Source organism: Stegodyphus dumicola, chromosome 12 (genome assembly GCF_044657685.1).
Source record: "Stegodyphus dumicola isolate Sdum_Otavi_A_Nest chromosome 12, ASM4465768v1".
Taxonomy (NCBI): domain Eukaryota; kingdom Metazoa; phylum Arthropoda; class Arachnida; order Araneae; family Eresidae; genus Stegodyphus; species Stegodyphus dumicola.
This window is the reverse complement of record NC_140779.1, coordinates 28,627,654-28,646,345: the sequence shown is the minus strand read 5'-3', so window position 1 is coordinate 28,646,345 and position 18,692 is coordinate 28,627,654. Positions and strand designations below refer to the sequence as shown.

At 34.8% G+C, this 18,692-nt stretch overlaps 1 protein-coding gene across 1 annotated transcript in view; it reads left to right on the top strand.

Annotated features, from left to right (window-relative positions):
- Positions 1–7,760, top strand: part of Prosalpha2 (proteasome alpha2 subunit) — a 31,508-nt gene extending 23,748 nt beyond the window's left edge. Inside the window, exons 5-7 of the mRNA XM_035374061.2 lie at positions 1,731–1,812; positions 1,899–1,972; positions 7,510–7,760. Coding sequence (XP_035229952.1) covers positions 1,731–1,812; positions 1,899–1,972; positions 7,510–7,684 — 331 coding nt within the window. The 3' untranslated portion in view covers positions 7,685–7,760. The remainder of the gene's footprint in view (positions 1–1,730; positions 1,813–1,898; positions 1,973–7,509) is intronic.
- Positions 7,761–18,692: the final 10,932 nt, after the last annotated feature.

The following is an 18,692-nucleotide window of genomic DNA, read 5'->3' as shown; positions in this document are numbered from 1 at the left end:
AATTTTAAAGCCTCTGACTCTGACAACCTCATATATACGTAAACATATACACATGGGTTACAGCTTATTTTTTAATATAAAAGAAGTAGTAGATGCTACAGAAAAAAATAATTGATGGCATAGAAAATTATTTATATTAATTAGTATTTATTATGAAATGGAAAAATATTAGTAACTTCTAAGAAACAGTATAGCTACGACAAGATCTTTGTTAGAGGACCATAGATCCGATTTGATAAACTTCAGAGCTGAGAACTTTTCATGCTGACTTGAGTAGGAGGAAGAGCTGTTACTGTTAGGGCTACTTCTTTTAACTTTTCAGGATAGATTTTTATAAGTTCTAAATGAGGTGTCTTGCAAAAGCAATCATATTTCTCTATTTCTTCAAGGGCCATGTAGAAATCTTGTTTGTATTTTTCCATTTTTATTTCTAAAGGCTCTTGGTTCTTTATTTTTATTCGCTTTACCTTAGCCTTTTCAATATTATCCAAATTTTTCTCAGAATCTAATTCATCACTGGAAGAAGTCTGTAGAGACTTGGTTGCAATGCCTGCAGTTTGACTGTCCTGGTTTGAATTCTCCAGTTGTTCTGAGAATAATTTCATTTTTAATGAAAGTTCATAGATGACTTTCTTTGCCTTTTTAATTCGTTCGTCATCCAACAAAATTGGTATTTTGGCTCTACATATATTGAACCGAGCAAGATCTCATTGTCTAGCAAACTAGTTTCTCTTTTCTTCATTGAAGAAATTATTCCTTCTGCAATAAACCCTGCATTTCAGAAAGAACAAATGTTTTTCCATTCTTGCCTCCTGTTAATTCTTCAGATTTTAGCTTTTTTGTGGCTATATATGTTGTAGAAAGAAGAATTTCCAATTCTGCAAGATCATTCCACAGTCTTTCTATTAGTGAAACATTAGGGTTATCTACATCTTCTAAAACGTTCTTAATTCTAACAACCTCTTTATCAAGTATCTACTTCTTTATCACATTGCTTGATCATTAATTGCTCCTTTTCCTGCTCCCTTCCTAAGAATGGCATCAATTTTGGGAGTTGTTGCTGCTTACGTAAATTTACCAGTGAGATTTGTAACTAAATGAGTCGGTTTAATCACTAATGGCACACATCATCACATCCATCCTCCTCCCTTATATTTATTTATTAATATGTCAGTAAAATAGAAAATAACTATTTATTAATGTATGTATTCCATAAATAAAAATAATAACTCAGTTTGTCATTAAATTTTTTCAACTCACTTTAATTTCATTTCAAACTGTTCAACAAAAACTGGAGTCAAAGTCTACATGTTTTTAGCGACTCCAGCTCCGACTCCTTTTACCCCAAAATCTGCCTAACTCCGACTTCACAGCCATGCACATAAGACCAGCAAGGGTATTTCACATCATTATTTTATTACATTTTGTCAATGAATAAAAACCTTTTATAACTGTCTCTGCAAGTGTTATTTTTTTAGGGGGTAATATAATTTTGAAATGTGTTGAATAATACTGGGACACTGTACGTATAATGCATATAAGTCCCATTATGTAATAAATCTCCTTATATTTTTACTGATTTAAATTTCAAGTTTTTCTGCCATATCATTATAAATGAATATTTGGTAATATGTTTTTAGATTATCTGTAGTTTTCTTCTGCATTATTGTTATTATTATTATTACTTCTGGACTACTAATTCTGCTTTTTTCATATTGAAACATCTCTAGAGGTGTACGTCCTTTTGGAGTGTCTCTTCTCATTGCTGGTTGGGATAGCAGTAGGCCCTATCTTTTCCAGTGTGATCCATCTGTAAGTTAACTTTAGTTCTCCCCCTTTTGATTGCATGTATTTTATTTTCTCTTTTAATCGAATTAATTTTATTTATTCTGATTTAGGGTGCATACTTTGCTTGGAAAGCTACTGCTATGGGGAAGAACCATGTAAATGGAAAAGCTTTCTTAGAGAAAAGGTCAGTTACCACAGTTGTGAATTTTTAGCTGAGTGTGTATGTGTTGTGAATTTTAAGCTGAGTGTAGATGCAATTGCATACCCAAACAATTACTACTTACTGTTGTTTTTAATTAGACTGGCTAGTCCTTTCAGGAACTTGAGCTCTATTCTTTGTATAGAACTCTTGTGACGTACAGAAAATAGGGAAATTGTAATAGAATGTAAAGTAATGTAATAGAAAACAATTTTTGATCAACAGATTGGCCAGCCACGTTCAGTTGAAACTAATTAATCATTCAAAAGTGTTTAAAAATTACTAATACAGCAAATTAAATACTGATAATCCTGTTGTACCTGGATTTAGAATTCCTTGGTAGTGATCAAGTTTCTCTGCTGTTTATTTTTCCATTGAATGAGAACTACCCTAATGAGACGATTTTATACTTAACTCTCAATGACAGGAGGGAGATGATGTATAATATATATGTTATAATGAATTGATACAATGAGCATATTCAATAGAACCATTCATAAGCATCATAATTGGGGTGCTAGATGTGATATCAAATAACTAGACTCTGTGGCATCTAACGACATATAACTTTTGAAGAATCACAAAATCACAATGTTCTGAACCTTTCTCCATTACCTGTGTATTCTTATTTACATATCTTATTACATAGTATGTCTCATTACATGACACAGCACAATGGAGACAATATGCACCTCACAATTTTAAACCATGCAATTATATTTTTTAAGCAATTGAGAAATATAGCTTAACAAAAAAAAAACATGCTTTATCAGGATAGTGCAAGCAGCAAGAAAGCCGTGCGCACAAGGCAGGTGAATTATTTATGCTTGGAAATTCTTTGTATGAGTTCTAAATGATTATTGGATAAAAGCTCGCAGCAGTGACTCTATGGAAAGTGGTGTCGGTGCAGAAACAAAGAGGGTTGTCTTTTAATTCAAATTAGAAACTTAAAGGTCTATTGCTATTAAGTGTCCTTCATGTTTTATATTTTACACACACATATAAACATTTTTTTTTTTATTTAAAATCATAATTATTCCAAGTATTTCCAAACAATATGCTGCTGAAAATTTATTAGATAGACAAAAAGTAAGAAATTTAGAACTAATTTTACATAAAGACTTAAAAGAAGTGAAATTCAATACCAATAAATTTCAAAATATCCTTTAAATATGTAAAATAAGAATTAAAGAAATGTGAAACTGAAACCTAAAAATTATAAAAACCTGAAAATATATACCCAAACCAGAAAAAATATAAAAGAAGGTGAACTCAATCAAATCTGATATAATGTTATCTAGAGGAGGATACATCAACTCAATTATAATCCCCCTTCCACTTGAAAACAACTGTGTTTCTGTATCCAAAGTAGCTGGTGAATCATTCTAAAGTATTTAATTATAACAGTTCATCTGAAAATTTTGAAGTCCTCCCTTGTGCAGGGTAAAATTTCCATTGTCAAATCGAGCAAAAGAATTAAATAAGACATTTTTTACTGAATTAATTAATCTTTCTTATATTTGCAAAGTATTCTTAAAGTTAATCTTAGCAAGTCTTGTTATTTCCCAGTACCTTGGTATCAAATAAATATGTGTACAATAATGAAATTTCAATTCATTTCAGTTCATTTTTAAATGTAATATTTCTATATCTTGTTAAATCATTTGCTATCTAATTATCAGACAACAAAAAAATATCAATACCAGGTCTCAGGCACAAAATTCAAATTCTAACTCATAAGCAATCAGACAGAAACTTCTAAATGTCAAGTATGAAATACACATGCCTAGAAGCCATATTTCTAAGCATAAATATAAAGTATGCAGTAATTTGTATGAGTGTAATAAATTGCCAGATCTGTTTTCAAAGTATCCATGCATTTCGAAAGGGATTAACCATGTCATAACGAGGAAATCACACAGAACAAACACAGGGTTAAGCATTTAAGAAAAACATATTTATTAAATAATGTAATTTAATCAAGTTATAAGATTTGTAAGGCCCCTTACAAAAACTTATTCTGTAAATTATTTTCAAATCATTTCAAATTCCTACATACGTATTACAGTATCGTAGGTATGTAAAATGTATTCATCTTCTGAACATTGGTATAATTTTTATTTATTTATTTATCTAAATAGTTATCAAAAAAGATAGTTCAAACACAATCTACCTTTGTAATCAGTATTCTTACAATTGTTAAGAATCAAGATATTTTTCTACTCATGTGGTATTGAAATTTCCATCAGTCAGTAATTTAATTTACTATCCAAAGCATAATTGATTTGTAACTACCAAACTTTAAATATCAATATTCTGCTAACCATTAAAAATACCATTTTCACTCAATAGTTAACTTAAAAACCTTTCTATTAAGTAAATACAGATTCTGTTAATCATTCATAAAAAAAAAGGAAGAAAAAACTTTTAAGCATTGATAATGGCAGTCAATTAATAATCTAATAGTAGCAAGATTACGATTCATCCTTGCTTAGCTTCGCTGAAATCCAGAAGTGCATTATTATTTTCCCGTAAATATGATCTTAAAAGTCAGCATATATCTGAATTCTTAATCATTGCAAGGCATAAATCTAATTACCATAAGTTCATGTCTACTTTTCATTAAACAGCCTTGAAATAGTCACACTTTTGTATTGTAGGAGTTTGAGGAGTTCATATTGTCACAAATGTGCCTCAAATTACTTCAGCACTCAAGTAAGACCCTCTTTTTAAGGATTATGAGAGTATAAAAATTTCAGTCTCTGAACAAAATTTATCTGAAAAGATCATGAATTAGATTTATTTTCCAAACAAGCACCATTTGGGAGTATTGCAGTGCCCTGGCTTGCAAATGGCTTCTCACTTCTTTTGCTTGTTAAAACATACCTTAGAAGTAAATCAAAAACTCCACCATGAGTAGTGTCTTCTGCCTGGAGTGGGGACCAGAACTCACTGATAAGCAAAAAAGTCCCACTTCCCTTTTCTTTCTTGTATGCTTTTCACGGCACATTTCTCAACACAAAACTGACTCTCTCCAATACCCTTTCGAATTTCATCATTGGTTCATTTAGAAATTAATCTTTAACCATTTGCTGAGTATTAGGTGTTCCTTTTAACCAAAATGAATAAAGTAACATATTGCAAAGAATCCTATGTAACTAACTCCATGGGAAAAGATTTCAAACCTCTTGTTAGCAAAACGAAGAATTTTTATGACTATCCCTGCACTGCACTTGCAGGAACCTTAAGCTTACCTCCCTTTTTAGGAAATAGAAAAGAATCAGATTCCCTATTTTAACTGCTCTGCAAGGTAATAGAACAACTGTTTTCTTCCTCACTCGGTACAACTAAGGTAGACTTCTATTTAATAACACTGTAAAAAGAATTTTTCTGAAAACAGCTGTATCACCAATTAGTTTTTACATCCTAAATTCCTGAACTCTGAGAATGTTAATACTAAGGACTTGAGAAATAAAAATTATAAAAGGTCCATACCCATATAAAATCCTTAATATTAATATTAAACTTTATTTATATGCAATTTTGATTGTTAGGAAATTTTGTACGAGAAATTTAATGATAATTATTTAGCACATAATTATGCAAAACGACTTTCTAACAAAAATGCAGTATAATTATAAAATATTTGGTTTGATGAACTGAATTTATTTTAGCATTTTTATTCCATGCACTGACACTCTCTTTTTATGGTAAACGTAAATCCTGAATCTCGGCTTTCATTTTAGATAAATCATTGTTTTTGTATGTATATTCAATTTTCTTTTAATTTTTTTAAAAGAAAATTGTAAATTTATGTGGCTAATATATGTGAATAATTTATTTATCCACAAATTTTACAAAGGAGTTTTATACAACTACCGAAACAAATTTCTCATTCATTTATCCCTTCTTTTCTTTAGTGTGTTTTCTTTGATATTGACATTGTTTTCTGTGTACATAATTGACATTTAAAACTATAATAATTTTGTAGTTAAGATATTAGTATGTTTTGTTTAAGTGCACACAATCCAAATTTAATGTAAACATTAGACCTTGTAAAAAAATTCAAAAAGACACGACATATAATGTGCAGAATTCTCTGATCCTTAAAGGTGTTGGTCGTGGGGTGTGCAGATTATTGGAACTCTGCCTGATAAAAGTTACATTGAAAAATTCAATGATTTGAAAATTTAATGACTTGATTTTAAAATACGAGGGCTATCCAGAAAGTAGATTACGTTTTGGAATAAAAAAATAAACAAAGTATAGGAAACAAATTTTATTGTATACAGATGAAAGCCACACTCAAATACTACTTTTCTACATAGTCACCATACAAATTAAAGCATTTATCGTAGCGATGTACGAGCTTGGAAATTCCTTCGTCGAAAAATTCGGCCGCCTGCGCCTTCAAACACTTCGTTACCTCTTCTTGCTTTTCGCTGATGATTTCGTGCAACAAACTTCGCGAAATTTGTGGAAAACTCAAAGAAAGTTCCGTTATTGTGAAATTTCGATTTTCACGGACTTTAGCATCGACTTTTTCGAGAAGTTTGGCGGTCACCATGCTGGGTCTCCCACTTCGATCTTCGTCGTGAACATTGGTTCGGCCATTTTGAAATCTTATGACCCACTGACGCACTCCACCTTCAGTGATAATGTTGTCCCCATACACTTCACGAAGCTGCCGATAGATTTCTATCGGTTTACAGTTTTTTGCAGTCAGAAACCTTATTACTGAGCGCAGCTCGCGGGATTTTCAATTAACGCAGACATTTCAAACCGTCACAGTATCTGAACGGAGCACAGCACGAACCTCTCACTAGCACGGCTAGATGCAGACTGAGCTGCGCAACGCTCTGACCCCAAGATGGCCGCGCTAGCCCCGCCCCTAGCGGACACAGACGGAAACGTAATCTACTTCCTGGATGGCCCTCGTATCTTGGTAATTTCTGATTTTCTGGACTCATGTTGAAACTGGAGTTTGCCTTCTTTTACTTTCATTATGTTGGGAGTGTGCATTGAAGTTTTGATTTCTTCTATGCAATCGTGATCTTAGGTAGTGTACAGTGACAAGGTTATGTGCAGGGTTGACTTTGTACAACTTTTTTGAGGAGGTAGCAAATACAGAGCAATGTGTACTTAGGAAGACAAATAGTGCAAAAGGTGACACTGGATGCATTGTTTAAAAAGACATGAAGGTACATAAACAAAAGTTTCTCATTAAAGTCAACAACAAGTTTGCAGCATTTCGGTGGGTGTGCAAATAGTTAGAAAATACCGATGTTTTGTTTTTTGTTTATGCAAAGAAAGCTTTAGTAGTAGTAGACATGTTTTTGTATGTATATATATATATATATATATTAAAAACATTTAAGACTTTTCAATTACTTTTAAATTTTTTGAATCGTATAAAATTTATTTTTTTTTTTTAATTTTTAGATACCTATTTCCCCCCCCCTCTCAGTTATATTTTTTGTGTTATAAATTCAATGCATTTGAACAATATTTTGAACATTTAGGTACAGTGAAGAATTAGAATTAGAAGATGCTATTCATACTGCCATATTAACTTTGAAAGAAGGTTTTGAAGGGCAAATGACTGCTGATAACATTGAAATTGGCATCTGTAATGAAAATGGTTTTAAGCGCCTTCTACCTGCTGAAGTTAAAGACTATTTAGCAACCATAAATTAACTGTCATGTTGTTTCAACATTTATGTATGTATAATACATTTTTTCAAATGTTAAAATAATTTTTTTTTTTTATACATACAGTGTCTAAGACTCTATTTTTAATTATATTTGAGCTTATGTGGCATTACCTTTCCCAAACTGCATTTTGCTGCTTATGAAAAATGCTGCTCTCCTTGATAATATCTAATTTGCTGTGCCAGAGTTTTAGAAAGAATTTATCTTAATCCATATATGTTAAATAAATTTTTATAGATAGGTTAAGTATCTTAAACTGAAGTGGGAAAATTTAATGCCTTAACCAAACTTTTTTTGCATTTTAAAAAATTGCTTAAATAACATGTAGTAATCTATTAAAATAATAATATACTTAGAGGTATATAATTTTACAATTATTATGTGAAATGCCTCTAGTAATATCTGCTACTAGTCAATAAAAATTTAAAGAGCTACAAGGAAATATATATATAACATACCAATTAAGATATGAAGAGTTAGAAATTAAACGAAAATGTTTGATATTGTAAACATTTAACCCTCTGAGCGTTACGGGTTTAGCCCTGAAATTTCAAAGTTTCTCAAAATGTCATGAATAAGTGATATTTCCTGGATTTTAATTAAAAAATGACTCTTTCATTTTGTACCTTGATTCCTTTTCTTCCAATATACATCCAAACTGAAATCAGATACATTAAAAGCTAGCAATTTTCATGTGTAATGAAAGTGGAAGGCAACTTTCTGTACAGAATTTTCCGGCCGTAACGCTGAGAGGGTTAATATATAATATCAGGTAGTTATACAAAGTAAATAGGGCATAAGGTATCCTTTGTCTTTATTTTCATCTTACTGAGAAAATCAGCATAATGCTTTTATTTGTTAGCAAAAGGAAAATTGTGCTTTCTTAGGAGAAATCTTTGTAAGACATACTGTACAAGGTTTGAGATCCGAAATCATTGTGACTTTGGTGATTCTGGATTTTAGATTATCAGTTTAAATCTAGTAGAATGACATTGGGGCGTTATTTATTATAGATATGAAAATGCTAATTCCCTAAGTCGTCTCTACAGGACCTGTGCCATAGCAGGTGCAACCAGTCTGCCTGTACCATGTGCCAGAATATAGGTGTGGCAAAAAAAAATTAGAATTTAAAAGACTGGCAATCAGCAAAAATTAGGGGTGGCGGAATTTTTAAAAAAGGACCATGGTCTTATTTTATTTACAATTATATACACTACGTACTATGGCCATAGTAAGGAGCTAACCTGTCGTAATAAACGACTTTAGGTTTAGAATTCGATGACGTGCGGATTCGAACCACAACATCAGTCAGCCTGTTTAGGGGAGGCACTGGGTGCCAGAATTTAGGACCCACAGATATTGCTACAGGTGCTTAAATGTTTAGAGTTAGCCCTGCACACATCCCACAACTGCCCAAGGACTGAAATTGTGGTCCTAGCCGACATCAATATAACTTCAGTCAGTGCATTATTATTATCACAGTGAGACTCCCTAGTCAGCAGTGCTTAAAAGTGGCATGCAGTATTCTCAGTTAGTCCAGAGAAAAATCCCATTTACTGCACACGTACCTCCTTTTGTTAGTTTCCACTTCCAGACTTTGTAGTGCAGGTGAGGGGTTGTATTATTTAATTTTTTGGCTGGTGGTGTGGAGGTTCAGATCTTAGATCATTCCAGTTATTGGACATTCAGACTTTGCACTGTATAGATTTCTCTATATAGAACAAATGAAATCAGTTTAAATTTTGCTTAATTGTGAGAAAAACCTGCGAGTATTGTCTGACTAATTATAGCTTAATTTTGTCAAGGAAAAGGAGACAGACTTATCTTTACATTGCATCAGTATTTGAACATTTTTCAAAGGATCACAGAAGTAAGAAAATATAGGAAGTAAATATAAATCTTAAAATTCAAATGTGCGAGTATAATTTATAAGTGCATGCTGTTTTTTTTATAAAATATGGTTATCTTAAGTGATAACTTTAATATTTGCAAACAAAATAAAATTTAAATTAGAAACATAGATATTATTTGAGCAGAAGGTATGAAAAATCAGGAATGTCCTCACCGGGACTAGAACTCCCGACTTTCTGACTGCTAGCCGGACGTACTTTCCAGTCACACCACGAAGGCATACCGTAAGGAGGGAGAAATTAAGTTACAGCGTGATAAAAAAATTACTGAAGTTATTTTTAGTGGTCGCTTTGAAAGTATATAAGACAAATTTAATGGATCAGTATCAGCGAGTGAGTGTTTTAAAATTTCAAACAAAACTTGCAAGCAAAATTGTATTTAACTTTGCTTTTGTTTTGCATAAAAAACCTCCTCTCCATATTTTAAGGTAAGATTTACATACAGTAATTTTGAAAAATAGGTGTAAATTAAATGTTTTTTTAGCTCATTAAATTAGTTACATTGCATTGCTATTTTGAGGGATATTTTTCTCATTGTTTACCGTTATCAATCGGTTAATCTTATCAAAATAACAGTGGGCAAACCTGATGGCATTAAGTGGCATCTACTGCATTTTTAATGTACTCCAAAAGCCTTGATCAGAATAAATCCATTATCCTCCAAACTGGTAATCACCATCCCGTCAGCTTCGATTACCAATTATTAGAAACAAAATTGTCTGGAACTATGGGTGATCGTTTTATAAAGAATTCATTGTATGTAGATTTAAAAGTATTTTTGCATGCGTACGGGTTCATAATAAATTGAATGCACAAGTCTGATGAAAAGTTAATAAAATTTATTCTTATCGCAAGAAATAAAACAAAATGCTGAAATTTCCGCAGAGATATTCGTACAATATCTCACAGTAGTTATGTTTTAAATTACTAAAACGTTTAATAGAACACAATTCAACCCAGAGAAAGCTAATCCGATCTCACCGCAAATTCGTCACAATCAATAACAAAAACAACTGAACTGAGATGTTTTTCTCTGATTTTGCATGATTAAATGCACAATAACATTCTAGTATTTTCTCGACATTTCTGGAAAGCAAAAGTGTACATTACGAGATATCTATTTATTAAATATTAAATGAGCGTGCTCCTGTATTTTTACATTTCCGGCGGAAATTTCTCGTAAAATAAGTCTTGTGCTGCATTGTACGGGGATATAAAGCTATTTTAACACATTGAGTGCCACGTCAGCCATCTGTGGCTGACACTAGACTTTCCGTTTAGGCCACGTCAGCCATCTGTGGCTGACACAAGACTTTCCGTTTAGGCCGGGTCAGCCATCTGTGGGCGACACTAGACTTTCCATTTAGGCCGCGTCGACCACCGCTGGCTGACAGCGTGTATCATTATATAGAACTATAAAATTTACACTGTTTTATGGAATTACAGAAAATTTATTTAAAATTTACTTAATTTTGATTCATTACAGAACTAATGGATTTCATTGAAACACGGTAGATATAAAAACGGTTCTCCATTACTGCTATTACAAAATGTGACAACTCTCTTTTTCCTGGCCATTACTTCTGACCCTACAATACCAGCGCTTTTAAGCGGCGCACGTGGCTTGAACGGGATTGCCTAAGAAATACGCATGGTGCTCAACGTGTTTATAATAGTTGTACTAAAAATAGCAAAGTATATACAAAATCCATAACACTGCCCTCTTCCCAAGGACTGCACGTCCACAATTCCTGGATAGGAAGTCAAACTTACAACTAAGGCATCAATGCATTAATAAAACATTACATTAGAATAACAAACAACATAAACAATTACAATATCTAACTTAAATCAAATCCTAAATACAAATTTAGAAACAAAAAGGACCATGGTCTTATTTTATTTACAATTATATACACTACGTACTATGGCCATAGTAAGGAGCTAACCTGTCGTAATAAACGACTTTAGGTTTAGAATTCGATGACGTGCGGATTCGAACCACAACATCAGTCAGCCTGTTTAGAACAGCAATGGACCATCCCAAGGAGACTAGTTTCGGCCAGAGTCCTTTCCGTCGAGTCGGATTCCACAACCACACCTTGTCTCCATCATTGAATCTATGTCCAGTAGCTCTGGTGTCGTATCGGGTCTTCATCTTCTCCGTCCCTGAGTTGACTAGCTCTCATGCAAAATTGTGTATCACTTCAAACTGGTCCGGGAGATCTTGGATGTATTCCTCAGGCGATGAAGGTGCATCCGGAGAGCGACAAAACAAGAGATCACTGTTGGTATGCATAAAGTGATGGACTCTCACCAATAGCGCGATAAACATTATGAACTGGAAACCCTGCAAAGGAGTTAATTGTGTAACTGGCTAATTCTTTACATTTACTTTTCTCACTCCTTCAGGAAAGGACAGTGATATGATACTCTATTATATAACTCCCTTTTCGATATATATTTGTGATATACTAACAAATCTTAATCTATTTTTCACATATCCATAAAAAATGTGTTGTGATCAGTTTCAATTTCCGTCTACAATCATTTTTGAATTACAAGTTAATTAGCTATCATCTCGCTTGAAACTGCGCTGGATACAAGGTAAGAGGAAACATTTTGCTCTCTATTTTTATTAATTTGTTGTGAAATTTCGAGGCTATAAATATGTTTTACAACGAAAGATTATGAGACTGAAAGAAAAATCATAGCTAATTAAATAATAATAAAGAATAAAAAAAAAACTGTAAAGGCTAAACTGTAGTTTCATATCAAAACTGAAAATAAAGTTTTTCGACGACACAGAAATGTTGAATTCAAGTCAAATGCAAATTGCAAAACTGAATTCCAGCAATTACTCAACATGGAAACTCAAAATGCAAATGCTACTAATAAAGGAGGTCCTTTACGATGTAATCGAAGATGTTCCTCCAAGCCCTATTACAGAACAATGGAGTAAACTGGATCGGCAATGTCACGCGATGATAAATTAGACAGCCAAATAATTCACATTAAACATGAAACTACTGATAAAGCCACTTGGGAAAAACTCAGAAAGGTACATGAAAGGTCTATTAAGTAAATTATTTCTTTTGCGAAAGCTTTACAGTTTGAAGCTTGACGAAGACACATGGCTTAATTTCTAAGATTAGAAGTGCCGGAGCCCTATGGAAGACCGTCAGCAGAGAGGAACAAGAGTAAATAAATAAATAAAATGACTATTAAACTCATTAATAATTTTAAAATTAAATAGTTAATTATTACTATTTAATTAATGTTTATAAATTGTTTTTTTAATCAATTTATTGAAATAATTAAAGACTGAAGTAATTAACTAATTAAAATTAAATAAAACGTAAAGAGATAAATTGAAATTTAATACGCAATTTTAAATATAATTTTATTGTTAAAACAAAATTTTCGAGATAAAATATCTACTGAAATTGTTATTCAACTGCATAAAACAAGTGCCGCAGCCTTCATATTCAAGGCTCCAGTGCGTTCCGACTAGAATTATGTTTATTACAAAAACTAAGAAACGCTGGAGCCGAGATTCGGTGGGTACCGGCCCAATTTAAGTTCTGATCGTAAGGGGGGGATTCCTTTATCATCACAAAAATTAAATATACTTATAGCTAATGAAAATTCCAGAGCGAAATAGAATGAGGGTATGAGTGGGTGGAAACAAAAAATGAGGGGAATTTTGGTAAGAGAGAACGTTTTCTTTGACCTCGGCTCTCTGTTGATATACACTCATGTCCATAAATTAAGGATAATGCAAAATCAGGCAATAGAAGAGTTAGAAGCAAAACAAATTTGACTTATTTGTAAAGCTTATTTATTAAACAAAAGGTAAAGAGCAAAAAAAGATGCTATATGTTTGATATTATTAAAAAAATTAGCGATTTTTTCTCCCTGGAGCAAATTACAAAACCCACCTATTTACAAAATACCAATATTACATGGTTGGTATGATTGTTAATACATTGTATGTCTCCCAGACGATGCAATACGACGCCTAGGCATGCTGCGTATCAAATTATCAATCTGATCTTGGGGAATATTACACGAATCAAAAAGCAATGCTCTCCGAAGTTCCGGTAGACATGTAGGAGGACGTTGACGGGCTGCAACTCGTCGGCCAAGCATGTCCCACACGTGCTCTACTGGATTCAAGTCCGGTGAGAATGCTCGCCAGTCCATATGGGTGATATCCTCGGACTGAAGGCATTCGCTTACGATGTTTGCACGGTGAGGACGGGCGTTGTCACCCATAAACACAAATTGTGCGCCCCGAAACAAACATACATGTTGTTCCAGAATGACGTCCCGATAGATTTGGCTTGTCATGGTTCCAATTTGAACATGCAGGTCAGTTCTGGAACACAGAATAATTCCACCCCAAGCGATCACTCCTGCACCACCGTAACGGTGTCGTTCAATGATGTTTTCTTGGTGGTAACGGGTACTTGGAGCTCTCCATATGAATGTCCGGCGAGAATCAGACTGAAAGTTAAACCTGGACTCGTCAGAAAACGTCACACAAGCCCATGTTGCGGTGTCCACAATGCATGTTCTCTACTCCAGGCTAACCGCAGGCGACAATGAGTTGCAGTAAGTGGAACGCATCTGACAGGTCTAGGAGCATATAGACCAATCTGCCCTAAGCGTCTGTACACGGTCTGCCTTGAAATTGTACCAGTGGCTGACGAGACAGGTCTGAGGCTGTGCTCCGCCTGTTTCTTTTGGCAGTAACTGACAAATACCGGTCCTCATTCGGCGTTGTAACTCTGGGGCGACCTGTGCTGTAACGTCTACTCACATTACCATAATCTTGGAATCGTTGCCAAAGCCTGGAGATGACACTCTGGGCAATTCCAAGTTCGTCTGATACTTCCATTTGCCCACATTCCAGACGGCCGAGCACAGCCATTCTACCACATAAAAAGTCATCCAACTGCGCCCTTTGTGTCATAATTATTCGGTTACTGCACTGAAATGCTTATAAAGCGCCTGCGAGCAATTTTACTTCTTTGCTTGTATTCCTTATATATCACTCTCTTACACTCTCGTCATTGTGACGTACCATCGGTGTCATCTGGTTACTTCCTGAAATTTGCATATGATTCTTGAAAATGTGTGTAGTGATTTTACAAGTGATATATTTATTTTAGAGTTCGATTTCCGCGTGACTCCGAATTATCCTTAATTTATGGACATGAGTGTAATTATAGCTCTCAAGCAGATGGACGTCAGGGGTAAATGAGTCTTGACTTGGACTCCTAAATATAAAGTTGTTGGTTACGCTTCCCCCTCCCCCCATTAGTGGATACTGTGGGAAGACGATGTATACGACGTGCTTGAGCAGTTTATCTGAGTATTTCAATCTTATTGTACTCGCTGTCACTTAAAGCACATTTAAGAACACAAATTTTCCTTCCTGCGAGGATAACTAACTTTAAGCATCGATAATAATACACTAGATACAATGGCATGGCGAGAAATTTAGGCGTTCCTAAACAAACTCCTCCAAATTTATTGCTTTTCTTAAAGGGAAAGGTTTTCGCATGTGAGTGAACGGACTTTACTTGAATGTCTCATGTTCTCATGAGTTCGTACTTCTAGGGAAATAGAGTATTGCAAGGTCTGCATATTGTTAAACTAAAATGTTAGGAATTCTAAATTTGCTTCCCTGTAAATTGTGGTTCAGTTTTATAAAAAAAAAAAAAAAATCCGGACCTCATCTTATTTAGGGCTCCGGTGCGCTCCGGCTAATCTTAAAAATTGAGAAGCACCTGAGCTATTTAAGCACTGCGAAGACAGACAGAAATATGCAAACACATATAAATACATTACTGGAGTTTGATAAACTCAAATCAGTAGGTGAGAACTTATAAGACGAACACGTTTCGACACTTTTGTTTGTTCAATGCCTAGTTCTTACAATACGCTCATAACGGCTCTTCAAGCGAGAGCAGAATCGGAACTGAATCCAGAATTATTAAAAGGGAAATTAATTGAAGAATTTAACAGAAGAGTTGAAAATACGTAGGTAAGTTGAAAAATAAGTTTCCCCTGTCGACTGTGGTTAGAGTTGTGTATGAAAGTCAAAAAATAGAATGAGACATTAAAGATATGACATACCTTTATTTTATTATTCTCGTACGAGTACGTTGAGACATTTGTCATATCGCTTGATAAGCTTCAAAAAGTTCTCCAAGAAAAATTCACGCTTTGCATATGGAAGAAGCGTTGAACGGCTATGGGCGAAAGGCAACACAGCAGGAAAACGCGCAAGTCACCGATACACCATTGGGTAGAGGTTGCTGCAAATCAAGCAGATGACGCTGTTGCAGTGCCTGCGCAAAGCGGAGACCAGCCTCTCATTTGAGCCCCGGTAGGTATGGAGAGAAGGTGCGTTTTGAATTCGTGGTCAAAAGAGGAAGTGAGAGCGGTTATCCGCTCTCACTTCCTCTTTTGACCACGAATTCACTGAATGGGCACGTGGAGTATCAGGAACAGAAATTCATAACCGCTTCGTGGAAGTCTATGGGCCAGGTGTGATGTCGAAGCAAATGGTGCGAAGATGGTGTCGCACATTCAGTGATGAACGTCAGCAAGTGGAGGACATACCGAGAGCTGGACGGACGCGCACGGCCACTACAGATGCAAATGTCAGGAAGGTGGATGACATGATTAGAGCGAACCGGCGTATCACCATCGATGAAGTAGCGGAAGAACTTGGAATCTCACATGAGCGAGCTCAAAACATCATCCACGACATTCTTCGATACAGAAAAGTGTCAGCACGATGGGTGCCCCGACAATTGACCTCGACACACAAGAAACAACGCATGAGGGTCAGCCTGGAACATCTCGTGCGCTACCATGAAGATGGCAATCACTTTCTGTTGCGTATTGTGACGGGGGATGAAACGTGGGTCCACCATTTCACGCCAGAATCGAAGGCCGCATCTATGGAGTGGAAACATCCGTCATCACCTGTCCGAAAGAAGTTCAAGACAACTCCCTCTGCAGGTAAAGTGCTCCTCACAGTTTTCTGGGACACCCAAGGAGTTTTGTTGCTGGACGTTTTGGAGATTGGAACCATCAATGCTACGCGCTACTGTGACACCCTGTCGAAATTGAAAGAGGCGATTCGGAAAAAGCGGCCTGGCCTTCTCACACCTGGCGTTCTGCTGTTGGATGACATTGCCAGACCACATTCGGCGACGGCAACGCAAAACCATATTGCAACTGTTGGTTGGGAGCGCCTACACCATCCGCCATACAGTCCTGATCTCGCACCAAGCGACTTCCATCTGTTTCTGGCTTTGAAGAAAAATCCCGCGGGAAGGCTCTTTGGAAGCAATACTGAAGTGAAACAAGCCGTTCAACGCTTCTTCCATATGCAAAGCCCTGATTTTTTCCTGGAGGGCTTTTTGAAGCTTATCAAGCGATATGACAAATGTCTCAATGTACTTGGTACCTATGTGGAAAAATAAAGGTATGTCATAACTTTAATGTCTCATTCTATTTTTTGACTTTCATACACAACTCTGACCACAGTCGACAGGGGAAAATTATTTTTCAACTTTTCCTCGTAATTCATCATATCCAAAGGTATTTAAAGCCTCATTTCAAAACAAGACAAAGAGGGGAAAGTTTTGCTGATACTCTCTCAAAAATAATCATTTTAGATCAGAGTGTTGTCATCTAAAGTCGAAACAATAAAAGAACTGCGCCAAAACTCAAAGAAAACATATGCGGATTCTAAAACACGCCAAGCAAAGAATGCGTGTAACCTCGCGATGAATCAATAAGAAACACAAATTAAAACACCAGAAATCGAATCCAGATGCGGTGCCGTTGCTCTGTTTGCTGACAAAATCATACATCAATCATCGAAGAGTTTTATTTTCGACAGCGGGGCAAGGAATCACCTGGTAAATAATAAGAAATATTTCACGGAGTATCAAGCAATAAATCCGTCAGATATTATAACTGCAAATGGGCAATCAGCAGGGATAGGAACTGTCCGTTTTAAATCATTAAATGCTAAACAAAAAATAACTGAAGTTCTCTTATCGGAAGTTTTATACGCTCTTGAATTAGAAACGAATTTAATCTTAAGTAAGAAAATAGCAGAAAAAGGACTTTTGGTTCTGTTTGAAGGAAAAAAATGTATGGTCATGAAAGGAAATCAGATTAATCTAGAATGTCATGCAACTAACAATCTTTACCAAATTAAAGCAATCGACAGGAATAATGAACCATCAGCTCATGTAGCATTTTGTGCTAAAATGAGAAATGAGTTCAACTTTGGTACAGACGCTTTGGTCACAGAAACGATGACGCGATGAAACAACTTTTAAACAAAGAACTTGCTGAAGGAATTAAATTAGATAATTGTAAACATAATACCAAATGCATTCAGTGCATAAAATGTAAACTAACTGATTTCCCTTATCCCGAAGAATCGAAATTCAGAGCATCTGAACCGCTAGAACTCGTTTACAATGATGTTTTAGGACCAGTATAAACACCGTCTGTCAGTGAGTACCTGTACTTCGTAACTTTCATTGACGATTACAGCAAGTTCACAATGATTTACCTAATAAAAAAGAAAAATGAAGTAATTTCTAAACTAAAACAATTTATTGCTCTTACAAACAGTAAATTCGGGAGAAAGGTAAAAATGCTAAGAAGTGATAATGGTGGTGAGTACACAAGTAAGGAACTTGAAGAATATCTTTTAAAACATGGTATATATCCTCAGCTTACTTTACCGTATTGTCCAGCACAAAATGGAGTCAGTGAACGCAAAAATATATCTTTGACAGAGATGACGATGTCTTTCAGCTGACTCAGGTCAACCTCACAGAAACAGGGCAGAAGCAGTGCTGACTGCAAATTATTTACAGAATCGTAAGCCTACAAAACTAAATGCCGAAACTCCATACGAATTATGGAATAACAAGAACCTCAACATTTTGCTTTATTTAAAATGAAATGAAATTTAAAATGAAAATTAAAATCCAAAATTTAAAATGAAAACGAGTGTGATAAATCTCGAAGCA